Raw genomic sequence first — 16,498 nt, 5'->3', positions numbered from 1 at the left:
GTCAAAACAAAAAAATTTCCTTCCAGTAGCACCTTAAAGACCAACTAAGTTAGTTCTTGGTATGAGCTTTCATGTGCATGCACACTTCTTCAGATACACACTTCTTCAGATGTATCTGAAGAAGTGTGCATGCACACGAAAGCTCATACCAAGAACTAACTTAGTTGGTCTTTAAGGTGCTACTGGAAGGAAATTTTTTTGTTTTATTCCGTTCAGTAAAAGACAGGAAACTACCCTTTACATTTCAAATTTTTAGGGCAACTAAAAATAGAATCATAGAATTTGAAGGGACCATGAGAATCATCTAGTCCAAACCCCTGCAATGCATAAATATAAACCACGACCCTGAGATTAAGAGTCTCATGCTCTACGGATTGAGCTATCCCAGCAGTCAAGGAACCATGGATTCTCTTTCAGAAATTATCCACAGTCTTGTTTGGAATGCTTTTGTATTGGATAACCTGGCTTAGAGCATAGAATATGACTGAGTGATTTATTTGTTTCGCTCCAGCTCATTGGGCAATATCTAACAGTAGTCATACTTGGAGTAGATCTACTGATTTCAGCACTGGCTATCACCCTCTAATCCTAGGATTAAGAAAGCAAAATGGAGAGAATGTGTGAACAAAGCAGAAGAACTTGGAAAAGAGCGGTTACAAATATGTAGCCATTCCTTCACTCACATAGATCAGGGATGCACAAAAGGTAGATCTGGATCTATTGGTGATTAGCAGTAGATCAGAAAGGCTTTCTGAGCCGCCAAATGTTTAACCATGACAGCAACAAAATAGCCTTTCCCTTTAAATTAAGAATTCTGAAATAAAGAAGGCAACCAGGAATGAACTTTTCTGAGGTAGGACTATGAGCTCAGTTCTGGTACCCAAAACAAATTCCTGATCTCAGCAGCTGCTCATTGGTACCCTGTTCTTTAATTTAATTTGTGCCTCAGCCCAGTTGATGGCTCCTGAGGTTTTAACACCACACAAAGCAGGTCCTGGAAGTCTGCCCTCCCCCAATCTATGAACTGCTGTTCAAAGGTGGATTTCTAACCTAATAAAGGAACGAGCATAAGGAGACCCCATTGGATCAGATCAAGGGCCCAGCTAGTCGAGCATTCTGTTCTCACAGCAGCCAATCATAAGTTTGTGGGAAGACTATAAGCAGGTCCTGTTTAAAAGCACTTCCCCCACTAGTGATTCCCAGAAACTGGCATTTAGCACCATAAGGCCTCCAACAGCGGAGACAGAATATAACCATTGTAGCTAGAAGCGTCTGATAGGCTCATCCTCTTTTAAAGCCATCCAGGTTAGTGGACCTACGTTCATGTTATGGGAATAAATTCCATACTTTTGCTATGTACTGTGTGAAGAAATACTTCACTTTGCCTCTTCTGAATCTTCCAGAAATAAGCTTTATTGGATGGCCTCAGGTTCTAGTTTTACAAAAAAGGGAGAAAATACATCTCCCTATCCACTTTCTTCACAGCATGCATAATCTTACACCTCTACTATGTTATTTGCCTTTTTTCTATTAGAAAACAACCCAAATGTTTTCAATTTTACTCACAAGAAAGTTGTTCCACTACAATTTAGGTTGCCCTTTTCTGAACTCTGCCCAACTTTACAATGTCCTTTTATGAGATGAGACATTCCCAAGAGTGGTCTTAACATGGATTTTTTATCACAGCACTATTATATTGGCAGGTCTATTTTCAATCACTTTCCTAATGATACCTAATATGGAATTCACCTTTTTCACAGCTGTTCCAACTACACTGAGCTATCCACTATGACCCCAAGGTCCTGTTTCTGGTCAGTCACCCCCAATTCAGACCCCACGAGTGTATATGTGAAGTGAGGATCTTCACCACACACACACACACACACACACACACACATAGTGTGCAACCCTTTACACTTGTTTACACTGAATCTCATTTGTCATTTTACTGCCCATTTACCTCCTCACAATCTCTTTTTCTTTCAACAACCTTGAACAATTTGGGGGGATCATAAAACCTGGCAACCTCATCACTCATCCCTAACTCTAAATCATTACTGATCATATCATCTAAACACCCCCAGAGCAACACTTAACTACTGTAGAACAAGTAATACCTATAACCTGCTCCTTAGTCACAGTATACATGTATACTGGAAACATACAAAGGCATTTTATTTACCTAGTAGTAACATGCCTATAAAAACCAGTTTTCAGTCTCAATATCAAGGTAGAACAATCTAACAATAGGAGAACCAAGAAAGAAAGACTGGTAACGTATCTGACTTTCTCTTAGTTTTCAGAGATAGGTTGAAAAGGTTTTAGGATGCATTTAAAAAAATAAAAAAGAAGAAAGCATTGTGGTAGGTATCTTAAAGAGCAGGGGAGAAATTCACACTTCCTGAAACAACTCAAACTGCAGCTATCATTCAAGGGAACACCAAAATAAGTCAGTGTCTTATGTACCCTATCAGTGGTTGAACTCAAGTTGTTACTTTACAAGCTACTGCCTTCTGCAATGATTATTTGAATCCATTAAATACTGAACTAAAACATGTTATATGGTTTGATATACAGTGTGACTGCTTTTTAAGAGTCCAAATAGAGAATGGGATAAATGGATACATATTGTAGATTATTCATAATCTACAAATTGTACTCTTTAAGATAACAGGAATATCAGTGAATAGCAGAAAATAGTTTGAAAGTGGTTGATAGTTATACAAAATGCTGATGGAAGCTATTTTTTCAGCATAATCTAAAGCTACAAAGCCATACTCATAATATATAACTGAGGGTTTTGCATCATGCTCAGAGTTGAGATGGGTCCTCTTAGGAGACAGGTTGTGCCATTTATCGCAGCACTGGCCGGCAGGAGGCAGAACCCTGAGAACGAAGTGTCACAGAACACATATGGTTGCTCACCCATAATGCTCTTTAGAAGAGCAACCCACTACAAGAAGGTGCCTGCATGTCTGGCACAGGGGACACCCAAAAAGTTATCATGAGGGCTATAGCATGCCACTTAGCTGGTGTCCTGAATAATTCCTGAATAACAAATCTGGTGTAGATTTTTAATTCACATACAGTCCAATTGTACAACTGGATACCCAGATGAGTTTAATGGTACATGCTCCCAAATAAGCAACCACAAGGAAAAAGCCTAAATCTCTGAACAGTAGCATTGACTATGGTAGATTATTTGCAGGTTGTCTGCAAATATTAGGTCTACTTTATACAAATGGCCTGCTCATGGGCTTCCCATAGACATTTGGTTGACTACTGTGAAGGTAGGACTAAGGCTCTTGATTTGTTGCTCTCATCATTCCCAAGAATGAATCAACCATGCTGACTAGGGTTGATAGCAGCTGGAGTCTATTATCATCTGGAGGGTCTCTGGTCTGATCAGCAACATGATTCTTATGTTCCTAATCAGCAAGCTCCCTTAAATTAGAAACAGGTTGATCGGGGATCCTGTACATATGGACTCTGAAGAAAATCCCACTGATTTAACAGGGTTTATTCCAATGTAACTCTCCATAGGTATCAGAAGACACAAGGAAACCTGGTTTGTAGAAGTACAACCCCTGCCCAAAACACCACAATGAGCACTGAAAACACTCAGTGGACATGAAATACTGACAGACATAAACTTGAGTAGCAGCATTCTACACGGCAACATTTTGCTGCAGATTCAGTTTTTTAATGTAAAGTCATCGTTCTGGCCTTTTGTATAGTAATTATATGGCTTTTAATAAAATTCAAATACAAAAATAAATGTACATTTTCTGGTACAAACCAAACTCTGCATATGAAGTTGTGGGTTTGGCCTTTGCTTCTGACAATAAGGTCTACCCAATTTTATTGCTGCATGCCATACTGTAGCGGAATTAGGATTTCCAGCAGGCTATTAGAAAATAATGACTGATAACCATGCCTGGACCTGTTTTGCAGCTTCTGTTTATACATGAGACCACAAATCAAACAGGAAATGGCCACAGAAAGCTCCTGACAGCATTAGTAAGTAAGTAGTAAGTACTTTACATAAAGATTAAACATTAAACAGGAAAAAAACGTTCCTATTCTCCACTCTGGAGAGAGAAAAACAAGTTACAAGAAGAATGCACATAAACAACCTCCAGAAATAAAACATTCCTATTCTTGCAGGCTTTGGATAATTAAAACTGTACAGACATTGTTTATTCCTATGGTATGTATTTATTGTTTTTATACTGTAAACCACTCTGTGTTTCTTGGATGAAGGGCAGTATAGAAATTTAATAAATGAATTAATAAATACTATTTAGATAAACAAATAGGAAATATCTGACAATGTCAATGTTTTATTGGAAGCAGATGTTTGTTTGGATTACAAGCCTGGCTCCTACAAAATTATTCATTTGAATTAACTACAAAAAGCGGCAACACATGCTAGCTTAATACGACACTGAAATGTCATAAAAGTTTGAGACATTTTTCCATGCAGAAAAATTAATTTGCCCTTCACCTCCCAAGAGCTTTGGGTTGCATCGTGCCTCTGCCTCTCTGGTTTAGCTTCTCTAGTAAGCAGACCAAAAACTGTAACTGGAGCAAACCCACAGGGCATTTTGTATAGTCCTTGTTATTCCTCTTAAGCAATCGATTATGCATAGTTAACCCAAACAGAATGTCTAAGAAGTAAAAAAAAACCTGTGTATATTGAGTTCATAATTATATCATCTCATTATAGACTTCCTGATCTTAGCTACCCTTTTTAATTAAAACTATTTTTTTAATAGGAAGAAAATGCCAGAGGAAAATTTGCAGCTAGTGTTTTGGTGGTTCAGCTAGATATGAGGTAGCAGTTGCTTGGAGTCGCAAACAATTTGCATGGTTCACCTAAAACTCTTTAAAATCTAATTATTTAATTCTCACCTCACCTCTCCAATTGGAATCAGCACAATTACAACCATAATAACCCTAGTGGTGCAGCAATAAAACTGCTAGCATGTTTGCAAAGCTAAGCAGCGTTTGGCATGGTTTCAAATTGGATGGGGGACTGTGTGTTGAAATTCCTGGGGTCCCTTCCAACTCTACAATTCTATGATTCATGTTTACTTGGGAATACCACAATTTAATGGGCTTCAAACCCAGGTGAGTATGCTTAGAATTTAAGGGTATTCAATTTTGGCTAGATAATGGTCCACAACTCCAACAGAATTGGGGGGAAATCAGAAAGTTAAAACTTCAAAATAAGCATTTAGCAAATTATCAAGATCATGATTTTTTTTTAAAAAAAAAAATACACCTCATACATATCACACCCAGAAGTTTCTTACATGCTTAACAGTTTCAACAATTCTGCAATAAGATCTGAAAATAAGGACTTATCCGTAAGGAAAAGGTGATGGTGACTCATTTTTTGTAAGTGCTCTTTATGGTTCTGTAACACATTCAGCTAAAACAATCTGAAGAGAAGGGGCACTGATATTTAAGGAACAGATACAGAAAAATAAAGAAGGAAATAACATGTTGGAAAGAAGCATTCCAACTTCCAAAAAGGTATATCCTGAAGCAATATGGAATAGATGAAGAAGCGACTGCTTTTACTAAAAGCATTTATCATTAGATAAGATCCACACGTTTTTAGAGTTGGCAAAGGTATAAATAAGCAGAGGTTAGCCTGTCACAATCATGCTCATTTTCTTACTGAAGCACCTTAAAAATGGATGAGGAAAATAATGCTAGTTATGGAGCTCTTGAGTAAAATTGAGATCTATTGGTAAGTCAAACACTTGGGTGCAGAAAAGTGTGATAAGAACAATGTTGTGAAGCACAAGTTAAATCTGAGGAGGAGACAATGCTGAGAATGAATAGGTAGAGAGCACAATGCCATATGGATAAGGCTGCTCATGTGAACGAATTGTGGCTTCTTTCAGAATAAAACTCAGGCGATGCATGCAGGGAAGAGAGACAAAACACAATGCTTGCATTAACATTGGTTGGCCTAGCCCCTATGTGTTCTCATTTCTCCTTGAAGCAGAATGAAGACCCAAGAGGAAATTATTATTGGTTTCCAAGACTATAGCTACATTCCTAAACAAACTTACTTGGGAGTAACACAATGAAAAAAGTAGGGTTTACTTATGGGGACATAGGCTGTCACGTTCATGTCATATAATAAAACAGGGTGGTCCAACCTCGCATGGCCTTTTTTTGGTAGCCCCAGACATGACAGGGAACAGGAAATAGTGGTTCCTGGGATGGTGGTGGCATTGGGAAGGAGGCATCAAGGCTCTGACAGGGTCCCAGAGTCCTCTCACCTCTTTCCCAAACGCTACTTAGCACTTTTCCAGCTTTAGAAAGGAGGTAGGAGAACTCTAGGATCCTTTCAGAACCCTCACATCTCTTTCCCAGTGTCACCACCATCCCAGGAACCACTTCCTGTTCCCTGCCCTTCAAAATGGAACAATACCTTATAGACATAACCAAGACAGAAGACAAAGCATTGATCTCAAGGTCTGGATCCACATTACAGCCTCTTGCATTTGCAAGCTGGTGCAAAAGCTAATGATGCTCATGAAGTCCAATGTATGGAACACCACACTGTAAGTCCCTTCTTTATAATGCAGCTTCCGAGTTGGCGCCTCCGGCAATGGCGGAGCTCCTCCGATCGGGAGGAACTTGCTCCGTGGAAAGCAGGGTTTGACCGCCACGGCGAAGGCGGAGACCCACTGAAATCACAGGCGGGAGAAGCTTGTGAACCTGGGATTCGGCTGGAACCTATTGCGCCTCCCCTACTTGCGGGGAAACCTTGTTTTGGGGATCCGGAGCGACGTGGGGTGAGTGGCGCAGTGCTTCGAATTGACTGCTTCTTTCACGGAGTGAAGCCGCATTGCTGTTGCCGGAGAGCGCTGACTTTTTCCTGTGGACAATTGGACTTTAAACAACTACCCGTGAGTAGAACGGAAAATTGGATCTTTAAATACCTTAATTTGGCATCGTAACGGGAAGGTTCTAAACAGGAAGTCCGCCTTCCTCTTTTGTAAATAGTTTGAAGCAAAGACATTACAAGCTAAAGTCTTGGAAAGCCTTTGGCAAAGGATTAAATTTCCATCGGTTAAAATTACAAAAAAACCCTTGGAAGCAGGAGAAGAGGGGGGAAATTTTGGACCTAGCGAGCCTGCAGGAGAGAGTGAAAAACCAAATTACCACTGCTCTGAACCTGGAAACAGGCTGCCAGAAAGAGTGACGGTTTGGGAGAGTTCATTGACTGTGAACAGAACGTATTTGACAGCTAGCTAAATAAGAGTAAGATACTGTTTCCATTGTCCTCTTCTACGTTTAAAAAGGAGGAAAAGTAACTGAAAATTGAAACTATCTTTATTGCTTGAGTTGTGCTTGAAAGGACTGATACAAGTGGAGACTGTTTCCCTCTAGAGGGAGCTTTTGAAACTGTTACAGGAGTGTAACTGGGGGATCTCCAGCTGCAAGATAAGGAATTGTGAGAACCAGAGATTGACCTTGGACCATTTAAAAATGTTGACAGGGGAAGCCATAGTGACTGCTTTATGTACGATAAGCTATTCGCTGGAACAGCTTCACAAGAAGACGGATGACATGACTATTAAAATTGACAACTTGGGACAAAAAGCAATTAATTTGAGACAAAAAGTGAGTACCGATACAGAAAGTATTCAAGATTTGGTTCAGGAATCTACTTTGGCAGGACAATTCGTGGAGGAGGAGAAAGCCATCGTTGTCAAGCGGGATCCTCAGCCTTACAGAAGCAAACTGACGACTATAAGCTGAGGCCTTTTATGATTGAATCTAGAAAAAGTCAGATTCTGAGGATCGGAGCCCAGCTTGGATTGGAGAAGGAAAGTTGGAAAGATCCCTCTATGCAGGGATTAACTGACTTTTGGGATATGGACTTGGGTCAGGAGGAGATTGAAGCTCTGCGGGCCTTTGGATTTGGAGGAAGCTTGAAACATGTTCTGAAATACTTTATGGATCTTAATTTTAGCTATGGAAATTTGGCTGACCTGTCAAGAAGGAATAAAAGCATTGTTAGGTTGGAGTCTCCCCGAGATTTGCTCTCTAGCATTAAAGAATATAAAGAAGATCTGCAGAAGGGACTTGGAAAAGAGTTAAGAGCCTCGGACATAAGATCTCCAGGTTGATGGACTATATGGAATTGACGGAAAGGACTGGCAGAATCCGAGACCAGGGAGAAGAGATGGTGGAACAAGATTGGAAAACTTAAAGTTTATTTATGGAAATACTGTAAAATTAATGCGTGATAGAAAAATGTTGGAATGAAATTTTATGGCCTTAGTAGAAATGTTATAAAGAGTTAAGCATATATAGGTATTCTAGTTTTAATGGAAAATAAGTTTAAAAATATGTTAAGATATTTATAGTATGACAGAAAATAGAGAAATATGGAAAGGATTTGCTGAAACAATTAATAGAAGTGGAATACAAAAAGGGAGGTGAGAGGAGGTTGATGAAACAAGGGAATGAAAATAGAGCATGGAAAAGGTGTGATGTATGTTTTTAAATTGTTTTTGTTTTGTTTAGTTTGTGGTTAGGGTTAGGGATAGGGTTTTGTTTAGTTTAATGTGTTTAGTTTAATGTGTTATGGTTGTGTTGTGTATTGTTTATATTTTGTATTGTATTTACTTTTGTTTCTTTTGTTTTTCTCTTTTGTTTTTTCTTTCTTCTTTTCCTTTTTTGTAAATTCTAAAAGTAATAAATATTATTTGGAAAAAAATATATATAATGCAGCTCCATGCAACATGGCACTGAGGTGCATTAAAAAATTTTTTTGTTTGATTTACTGTTTGTTTTTATTTGTATAGTTGCACTGTTTCACTGCTTGCTCCCCTGAGCTACTTTAAGAGGAAGGGTTGGGAAAGCAATTGAATGCACAAATAAATAAAAATAATAGTGGGAGGATCTACCCTTAACATGCAAGTTCCAGAATATACACAGTGTAAACCAAAGTAGCCAACGCGGTGCCCTTCTAAAATCCATCAGTCCCAGCCAGCACAGCTAATGCTCAGGAGTTACAGGAGACGTACTCCAAAACACCTGGAAACCATCCAATTGGCTACCCCTGATCTAAACCACAATTAAACAGTAAAGCTAAAACAGCATAAAACAAAATTCAGACATAAAGTAGCAGCAGTGACAGAAATTCAAATGCATAACAATACACCTCACCCTGCTCAAAAAGTCTGGGCAAAGAACTGGGTCCTTCACCTAACAGTGAAACTACATCAGTGGTCATAAGTAGCTTCCACTGTTGGAAACTGAATGCTACACTAAGTGGAGTCTTGGTCTGATCCAACAGGGTTCTTGTGGGTTTTTGGAAAAGGCTGTGAACATGGGGCTATAAAAATTTATAATTGTGTCTGAACTTTGATATCTCATTTACACATATAATTCACCACCCAAATGATTAACATGTGCATGCATGAACCATTCTTTCAATAGTAAAGAATAACAAGCACAGAATAAAGCATTCAAATGTATGTAAGATCTAAATGAAGTAACTAGATCAGCATTCAAGGTTATCTTCAGATGGAGAAACACACATATGTAGTGAGGTTCTAGGAGAACTTGGGAGAGTTTGATTCCTTGTTGCTGATGAAATACATTTTGATAATGATAATTAGCTTTACCTAAGAACATATCAAGGAATACAGAGCTGTTTTGTGAATTTTCCATGATTCCTGGGCTCTGAGGATTCAACGTGCTTCTGTATTGTTGTGGATGTCCTTCTCCCCAGCCATTTCTTCCTTCGATCTTCCTCCCTCTTTCCATGTATTTTCTCTCTCACTGTTCTGTAACCATGTGAATTCTTCCTGAACTTACTACCTTGCCTGAATACTTAACTGACAAGCCACCCTTTTGTTCACTGGACATATTGTGACATCAGAAGGTGCTGGGGGCAGTTATTGAAGATGTAGGCCCCCACATGCAGGCTTTTTGCATATGTGTTAAAGCTACCCTAAGGTTATTGATTTCTGTATGAATTGGAGCATTGTATTAATATTGCTGAGCTAGCTCTATATCATTTCTCTGTCATTGTTCGGCTACGTCCTTATAGAAGGTCACCAAGGATTCCCTGCCCGAGCTGCTTCAGGTCGTGGCGGATGTTCTCCTGGAGACACCTAGCTTGGTTGTCCTAGGGGATTTTAACATCCATGCCGACACAACCTTACAAGGGGCCGCTTGGGACTTCGTGGAAAGCATGGCCTCCATGGGGCTGTCCCTGAATAAGTCTGGCCCAACCCATAGCCGCGGACATGCCTTGGACCTGGTGTTTACCTCTATGGATGTTGGTGATCTGACACTAAGTAAAAGCGAAACGAAAGAAGTGCCATGGTCAGATCACTTCCTGGTGCAACTGGACTTCTCTGCGACCCATCCCCTCTGCAGGGAGGTGGGACCAATTCGGATGGTCCGCCCCCGCCACTTAATGGATCCAAATAGTTTCCAGAGAGTGGTAGGGGATGCTTTATCCCATGTTGATGGCCTTTCAGCTGATTCCCTGGTGGCCCGCTGGAATGTGGAGTTAACCAGGGCTATTGACTCCGATTGCATGGAGCCCGGACAGCCCCATGGTTTTCCACGGATCTGAGGGCAATGAAACAATCGTTGAGACGGCTAGAGCGCCGGTGGCGGATAACTCATTCCGAATCTGACCGGACACAGGTTAGAGCTCAACGTCGAGCCTACCAAGTGGCGATAGCGACGGCGAAGAAGAATTTCTTCACCGCCTCTATTGCATCTGCAGAAAACAGCAGGAGACTTTTTCAGGTGGTTCACAATTTAGCGGAACCACCTGCAACATCGGGGCCCAGTACGGGCCACATGTTCTCCTGCAATGATTTTGCAAAGTTTTTTGCAGATAAAATCGCTCAGATTCGGGAAGAAGTAGACTCCACCGTGGGAGCAGGACCGGGACGGGAGAGTGCTAGAGTTCTGTCTAGTCAAGTTGAGTGGGATCAATTCCAATCTGTTACCTCCGAGGATGTGGACAGGCTGCTTGGACGAGTGAAACTAACCACCTGTCTCCTGGATCCTTGCCCATCCTGGCTTATAAAAGCTAGCCGGGAAGGACTGGGCGATGGGCTTCGTGGGGTGGTGAATGCTTCCCTCCGTGAGGGAACCTTCCCAGACCCGCTGAAAGAGGCGGTTATTAAACCGCTTCTTAAAAAACCATCTTTAGATGCGGCCACGATGGCCAACTATCGCCCAGTCTCAAATCTTCCATTCTTGGGCAAGGTGATTGAGCGAGCGGTTGCCGAACAACTCCAGGCACGCCTGGAAGAAGCGGACCATTTGGATCCCTTCCAGTCGGGATTCAGGCCTCATCATGGGACTGAAACTGCCTTGGTCGCACTGGTTGATGATCTCCGGCGGGCTAGGGACAAAGGTGAGAGCTGTTTCCTAGTTCTGCTGGATCTCTCGGCGACGTTTGATACCATCGACCATAACATCCATCTGGACCTTCTTGAGGGGCTGGGAGCTGGGGGCACTGTCATACATATGCGGATGATACCCAGCTCTACCTCTCTTTTAAATCAGAACCAGTGAAGGCGGTGAAGGTCCTGTGTGAGTGTCTGGAGGCTGTTGGAGGATGGATGGCGGCTGACAGATTGAGGTTGAATCCTGACAAGACAGAAATACTGTTTTGGGGGGACAGGAGGCGGACAGGTGTGGAGGATTCCCTGGTCCAGAATGGGGTAATTGTGCCCCTGAAGGACCAGGTGCGCAGCCTGGGAGTCATTTTGGACTCACAGCTGTCCATGGAAGCACAGGTCAAATCTGTGTCCAGGGCAGCTGTTTACCAGCTCCATCTGGTACGTAGGCTGAGACCCTATCTGCCTGCGGACTGTCTCGCCAGAGTGGTGCATGCTCTGGTTATCTCCCGCTTGGACTACTGCAATGCACTCTACGTGGGGCTACCTTTGAAGGTGACTCGGAAACTACAACTAATCCAGAATGCGGCAGCTAGACTGGTGACTGGGAGCGGCCGCCGAGACCATATAACACCGGTCTTGAAAGACCTACATTGGCTCCCAGTATGTTTCCGAGCACAATTCAAAGTATTGGTGCTGACCTTTAAAGCCCTAAACGGCCTCGGTCCAGTATACCTGAAGGAGCGTCTCCACCCCCATCATTCTGCCCAGACGTTGAGGTCCAGCGCCGAGGGCCTTCTGGCGGTTCCCTCACTGCGAGAAGCAAAGCTACAGGGAACCAGGCAGAGGGCCTTCTCGGTAGTGGCGCCCGCCCTGTGGAACGCCCTTCCAGCAGATGTCAAAGCGATAAACAACTACCTGACATTCAGAAGACATCTTAAGGCAGTCCTGTTCAGGGAAGTTTTTAACGTGTGATATTTTACTGTATTTTTGGTTTTTATGGAAGCCGCCCAGAGTGGCTGGGGAGGCCCAGCCAGATGGGCGGGGTATAAATAATAAATTATTATTATTATTATTATTATTATTATTATTATTATTATTATTCAGCAAACTCTACTGATGTCAAAGGCAATGATACTTTTAACATAGGGTGTCTTGCCTGTTTCCTACCTTTGATCAGAAGAGAGTAAAAGGAATTCTGGAACTCAGCATGCAAGAGGAAGTTCATATAAGAGAAGTAAAATTCCTGAAACATATTTATTTTGGGGAGGGGGTATCTATGCATTTGTTCCATGAAGCTTATGTATTTCCATTAAATCTAGGCTGGCCTACCCTTCACTTCTCCATGTTTTTCATGGTGACTTCTTTCTCTCTCTCTCTCTCTCCCCCCCCCCCCCGCCAATCATTTATCATTAGTTCTGGGAGATGTCTGTATTTTAGGATGTGTGATATATGGCATCTTGCTATGTGTAACATGTAGTAAGGAGTACTAACCTTTTCTACCTCATAAATAGTGGGAACTGAAACACAAAGTTGCAGTACAGTCATACCTCGGGTTACAGACGCTTCAGGTTGTGTGTTTTCGGGTTGCGCACCGCACCGAACCTGGAAGTACCGTATTTTTCGCCCTATAGGACGCAGTTTTCCCCCTCCAAAAATGAAGGGGAAATGTGGGTGCATCCTATGGGGCGAATACAGGCTTTCGCTGGAGGCTCTTGCTCTCCAGGCTTCAGGAAGCTCTGCGCAACCCTCCGGAGCCCAGCGCCAAGCTGCGCCGGGCTCCGGAGGGTTGCGCAGAGCTGCCTGCATTAGGAAGCCTCAGCGCGCCCGGGCTTCACACAGCTGTCCGCAAGCCTGGGGAGACTGGCGCGGCTCCCTAGGCTTGCGGATAGCAGGCTCTTCTGGGAGCTGGGGTCGGGGGAAGCTCAGGCTCCCCCCGTGCCTGGGGGGGAAATAATTTTTTTTTCTTTATTTCCCCCCCCCAAAAAAAACTAGGTGCGTCCTATAGGGCAGTGCGGCCTATGGGGCGAAAAATACAGTACCAGAACAGGTTACTTTCAGGTTTTGGCGCTCGCGCATGTACAGAAACACTAAATCACGCTTCGTGCATGCACAGAAGTGCCGAGTCGCTACCCGTGCATGCGCAGACGTGGTTGTGAACACTGAGGATTGCGAACGTGCCTTCCACAAGGATCACGTTCACAACCTGAGCGTTCACTGTATATTCCTTCTAAGATACCATATTTTCCATGTATAAGACGCCCCCAATGTATCAGACGCCCCCTATTTTGGGGGACTCTAAATTAAGAAAACACCCCTGAGCACTACCCGTGTATAAGACAAGCCCCAATTTTAAACCTAATTTTTTGGTTAAAAAAAACCCCTAGTCTTATACACGGAAAAATACAGTAAGTTCGCTTGTTGAGGGTTCCATAAGAAGAGCCCTGCTCGATCAGAACAAAGGCCCATCTAGCCCGTCCTGTTCTCACAGTGGCCAGCTAGTTGCCTATGCGATTTCCACAAGCGAGGTCTGGGTGCAACAGCACTCTCCCCACTTGCAATTCCCAGCAACTGGTATTCAGAGGCACACTACCTCCAACAGAAGAAGCAGAACTCAGCCATTGTGGTTTGTAGTGTCAAAAATGCAAACCAGAACCAGAGGAGGAGGGCAAAGTGACAAAGGCAATGGCACCAGTTTTCAAAAGTGCTTTTTTAATTTCATCTATTCACAAATTCTCAATCATACAACATGTCCAAACACACACTGCAGGGATACAACTACCAAAGATAGTTGCTCTGTCTTAAGTAGATGGCCAGTCTAGTAGCAGAGAGGGATGAAGCGGGGTGATAGTGAAGCTTCACATTGGTCCTTGGGGTGCTGAAGGTCTTCACCCCAAAGTTCTTATACTCTCTCTGTCCTTTTGACTGATGTGTTGGCTGTAGGGGTTCCTTTTCAATTGTGAAGGCCATCATGTCTTACCTTATCACAAACCTTTGCGCAAATGGACACAACCATCCAGAAACATGATATTCCTTCTTCTTCCAAAGAAGGACGTTAATAAAGTCCTGTTTATAGCCACAAGTGAATTTTTTTTCTTTTAGCAACCCTACAGATCCCCAAGTATTTAGACATCCATCTCATATATACAATATTTTTTTCTCAAGTTTTACTGCCTGTGTAACTTTTTCCAAATGCTGTTTAAAAAATGCACATGAACCTGACCTTTAAAGAGTTTGTAAGTAAACCAATTTTAACTTACCAGGCTGCCCACAACAATTGGGATGAAGCACCCGCTCAGGTGGCAGAAGTGTAAGAGGCAGCACTCTGCCCATCCCACTGCTTCTGCCACCAAGAGGGAGGCATTCCCTCCCTCACCCCCGGGGGGGGGGGAGCCAAGTGAGTGGCAACACTCTGAGGAGCACCTGGCTCCTACCGGATTCAGCAAGAGCCAGAGTGTAGCAGCAGTGGAAGTGGAGCACAGGAGGAAGCAATTTCACCTCAGATGCCAAAATGGGAGGGGACATCCTTGCCCAGATAGTTCACATCAAAAATTGTGATACAGCCACTCAAGATGATTGACAGTTTAGAAAAAGCCTTTGGATTTACAGAGATAGCAATGTCCTACTAGTTCTTTCCATTCCACTAGGCTTCCATTATGTTGACGATAGATATACTCTCCTCTAAGACCAAGCTCTCCAGCTCACCTGTATTGGTTCTGTGGCTTATATAAACAGCCTCTTTCTCCAAACGTTTTCAGCACATATGTTTTACCCTAAGGTATAATTGCTACAATGTGCTCCTGCACCCTCCATGCCCAGTTTTACCCCTCCCCACTTTTCATTTCCCCTATAATTCCTGGGGGATGATTTGTTCTAAACTGGTTGCTCCTTGGTTCCCATTGCCTAACCCCTGCAATCAGTTTAATAGTTGCTCTAACTTAAAAAAATAATAATAATTCACCATCAACAGTCCAGTTCTAACCCAGTTTGAGCAGAACCTGTCCTTTTTCTACAGACCTAGCTTGTCCCAAAATGTTCTCCTGTTTCTAAGAAATCCAAACCACTCTTCCTGGCACCGTTTCATCCATATACTGAGATGACACAGGTGTGCCTGTCTAGCTGGTCCTGCACATGGTATTGCTAGCATTTCAGAGAAAGCCACATTGAAGGTCCTGTCTTTCAACATCCTTCCTAATAGTCTAAAATTCACTTCCAGGACTTTACAATTCCCCGCATCATTGGTGCTAAAATGCAGCATGACCACTGACTCCTTCCTAGCACTATCCACCAGGCTATCTAGATGTCATGCAACATCTGTAAAATCCTGCCAGCATGGCCAACAACATGGGGGGAAATGACAGCTTCCCCACCTCTGCTTTAAAACCCACATCTGGCATATCTGGGAGACATTTTCTCCCATACGTCACTTCACTGTCTGTTGCTACACTTGCATTGTACTCCCCAAGGGAGCTCAGCCTAGTTACTTCCCTGGCATTACTTTATCAGTCAAGTTTAAAAATAAAAAGCTTTGCCAAGGCTTGAGTGGAAATGTGCCAGATAGTAATTTCAGGAGCTGACTATCGGGGACTATTGATGTTAACATTTTTCACCACTGATTTATTGGATTTTTATTGGGTGTTTTTTATTCTCTTCATATCTGCATTGCATTTTTAAAAGTAGTAAAACATCTCAGCTGCCTTCAGGAAAAGAACGTGTGGTTCATACAATATTTCAACTAAATAAACGTGCCATCTGTATTGCATAAAATTTTCGAAGAGAAAGTCTGAACCAACAACTTAATCTCAAATAACAACAGATTAGCTAAGATAAGTAAAGGTTGTAGTTGCCATGGGACACTGCATGATGTCACTGCACTGCCATGGTAATCTCTAGGGAGACATTTATGCTCCTCTGGCCTACTTATTTTAAAACTCCCACCAATGATACAGCACCATGCTGATAGCACCCCCACAATTAGCTTAGAGAGAGACAATTCACATATGGCGATAGGGAAAAAACCTCTGAATTGCTCTGGGCAGCCACACAAAGAACAAACTGCCAGGCTGTGATACACCATAGTGCCC

General features: G+C 42.5%; 2 protein-coding genes across 13 annotated transcripts in view; both read right to left on the bottom strand.

Moving 5' to 3' along the window:
• The window catches only part of BCAP29 (B cell receptor associated protein 29), a 920,634-nt gene that overhangs the window by 162,839 nt on the left and 741,297 nt on the right, over nt 1-16,498 (bottom strand). The window lies entirely within an intron of this gene.
• Nucleotides 1-16,498, bottom strand: part of SRPK2 (SRSF protein kinase 2) — a 101,937-nt gene that overhangs the window by 60,475 nt on the left and 24,964 nt on the right. For 2 of the 12 annotated variants that reach the window (XM_083701454.1, XM_083701460.1), the window contains exon 1: nt 9,669-9,863. The exons of 9 other annotated variants lie outside the window; for them this stretch is intronic. In XM_083701454.1, the coding sequence (XP_083557580.1) occupies nt 9,669-9,810 (142 nt within the window). In that variant the 5' untranslated portion in view covers nt 9,811-9,863. Of the gene's footprint in view, nt 1-9,668; nt 9,867-16,498 lie in introns of those variants that run through there. One more of the 12 variants, XM_083701455.1, reaches the window with a different exon arrangement.

This window comes from Podarcis gaigeae (assembly GCF_964106915.1).
Source record: "Podarcis gaigeae genome assembly, chromosome: 10".
In the NCBI taxonomy this organism is placed as follows: Eukaryota; Metazoa; Chordata; class Lepidosauria; order Squamata; family Lacertidae; genus Podarcis; species Podarcis gaigeae.
Note: the sequence above shows the minus strand (reverse complement) of the source record. Positions and strands in the feature narration are given on the sequence as shown.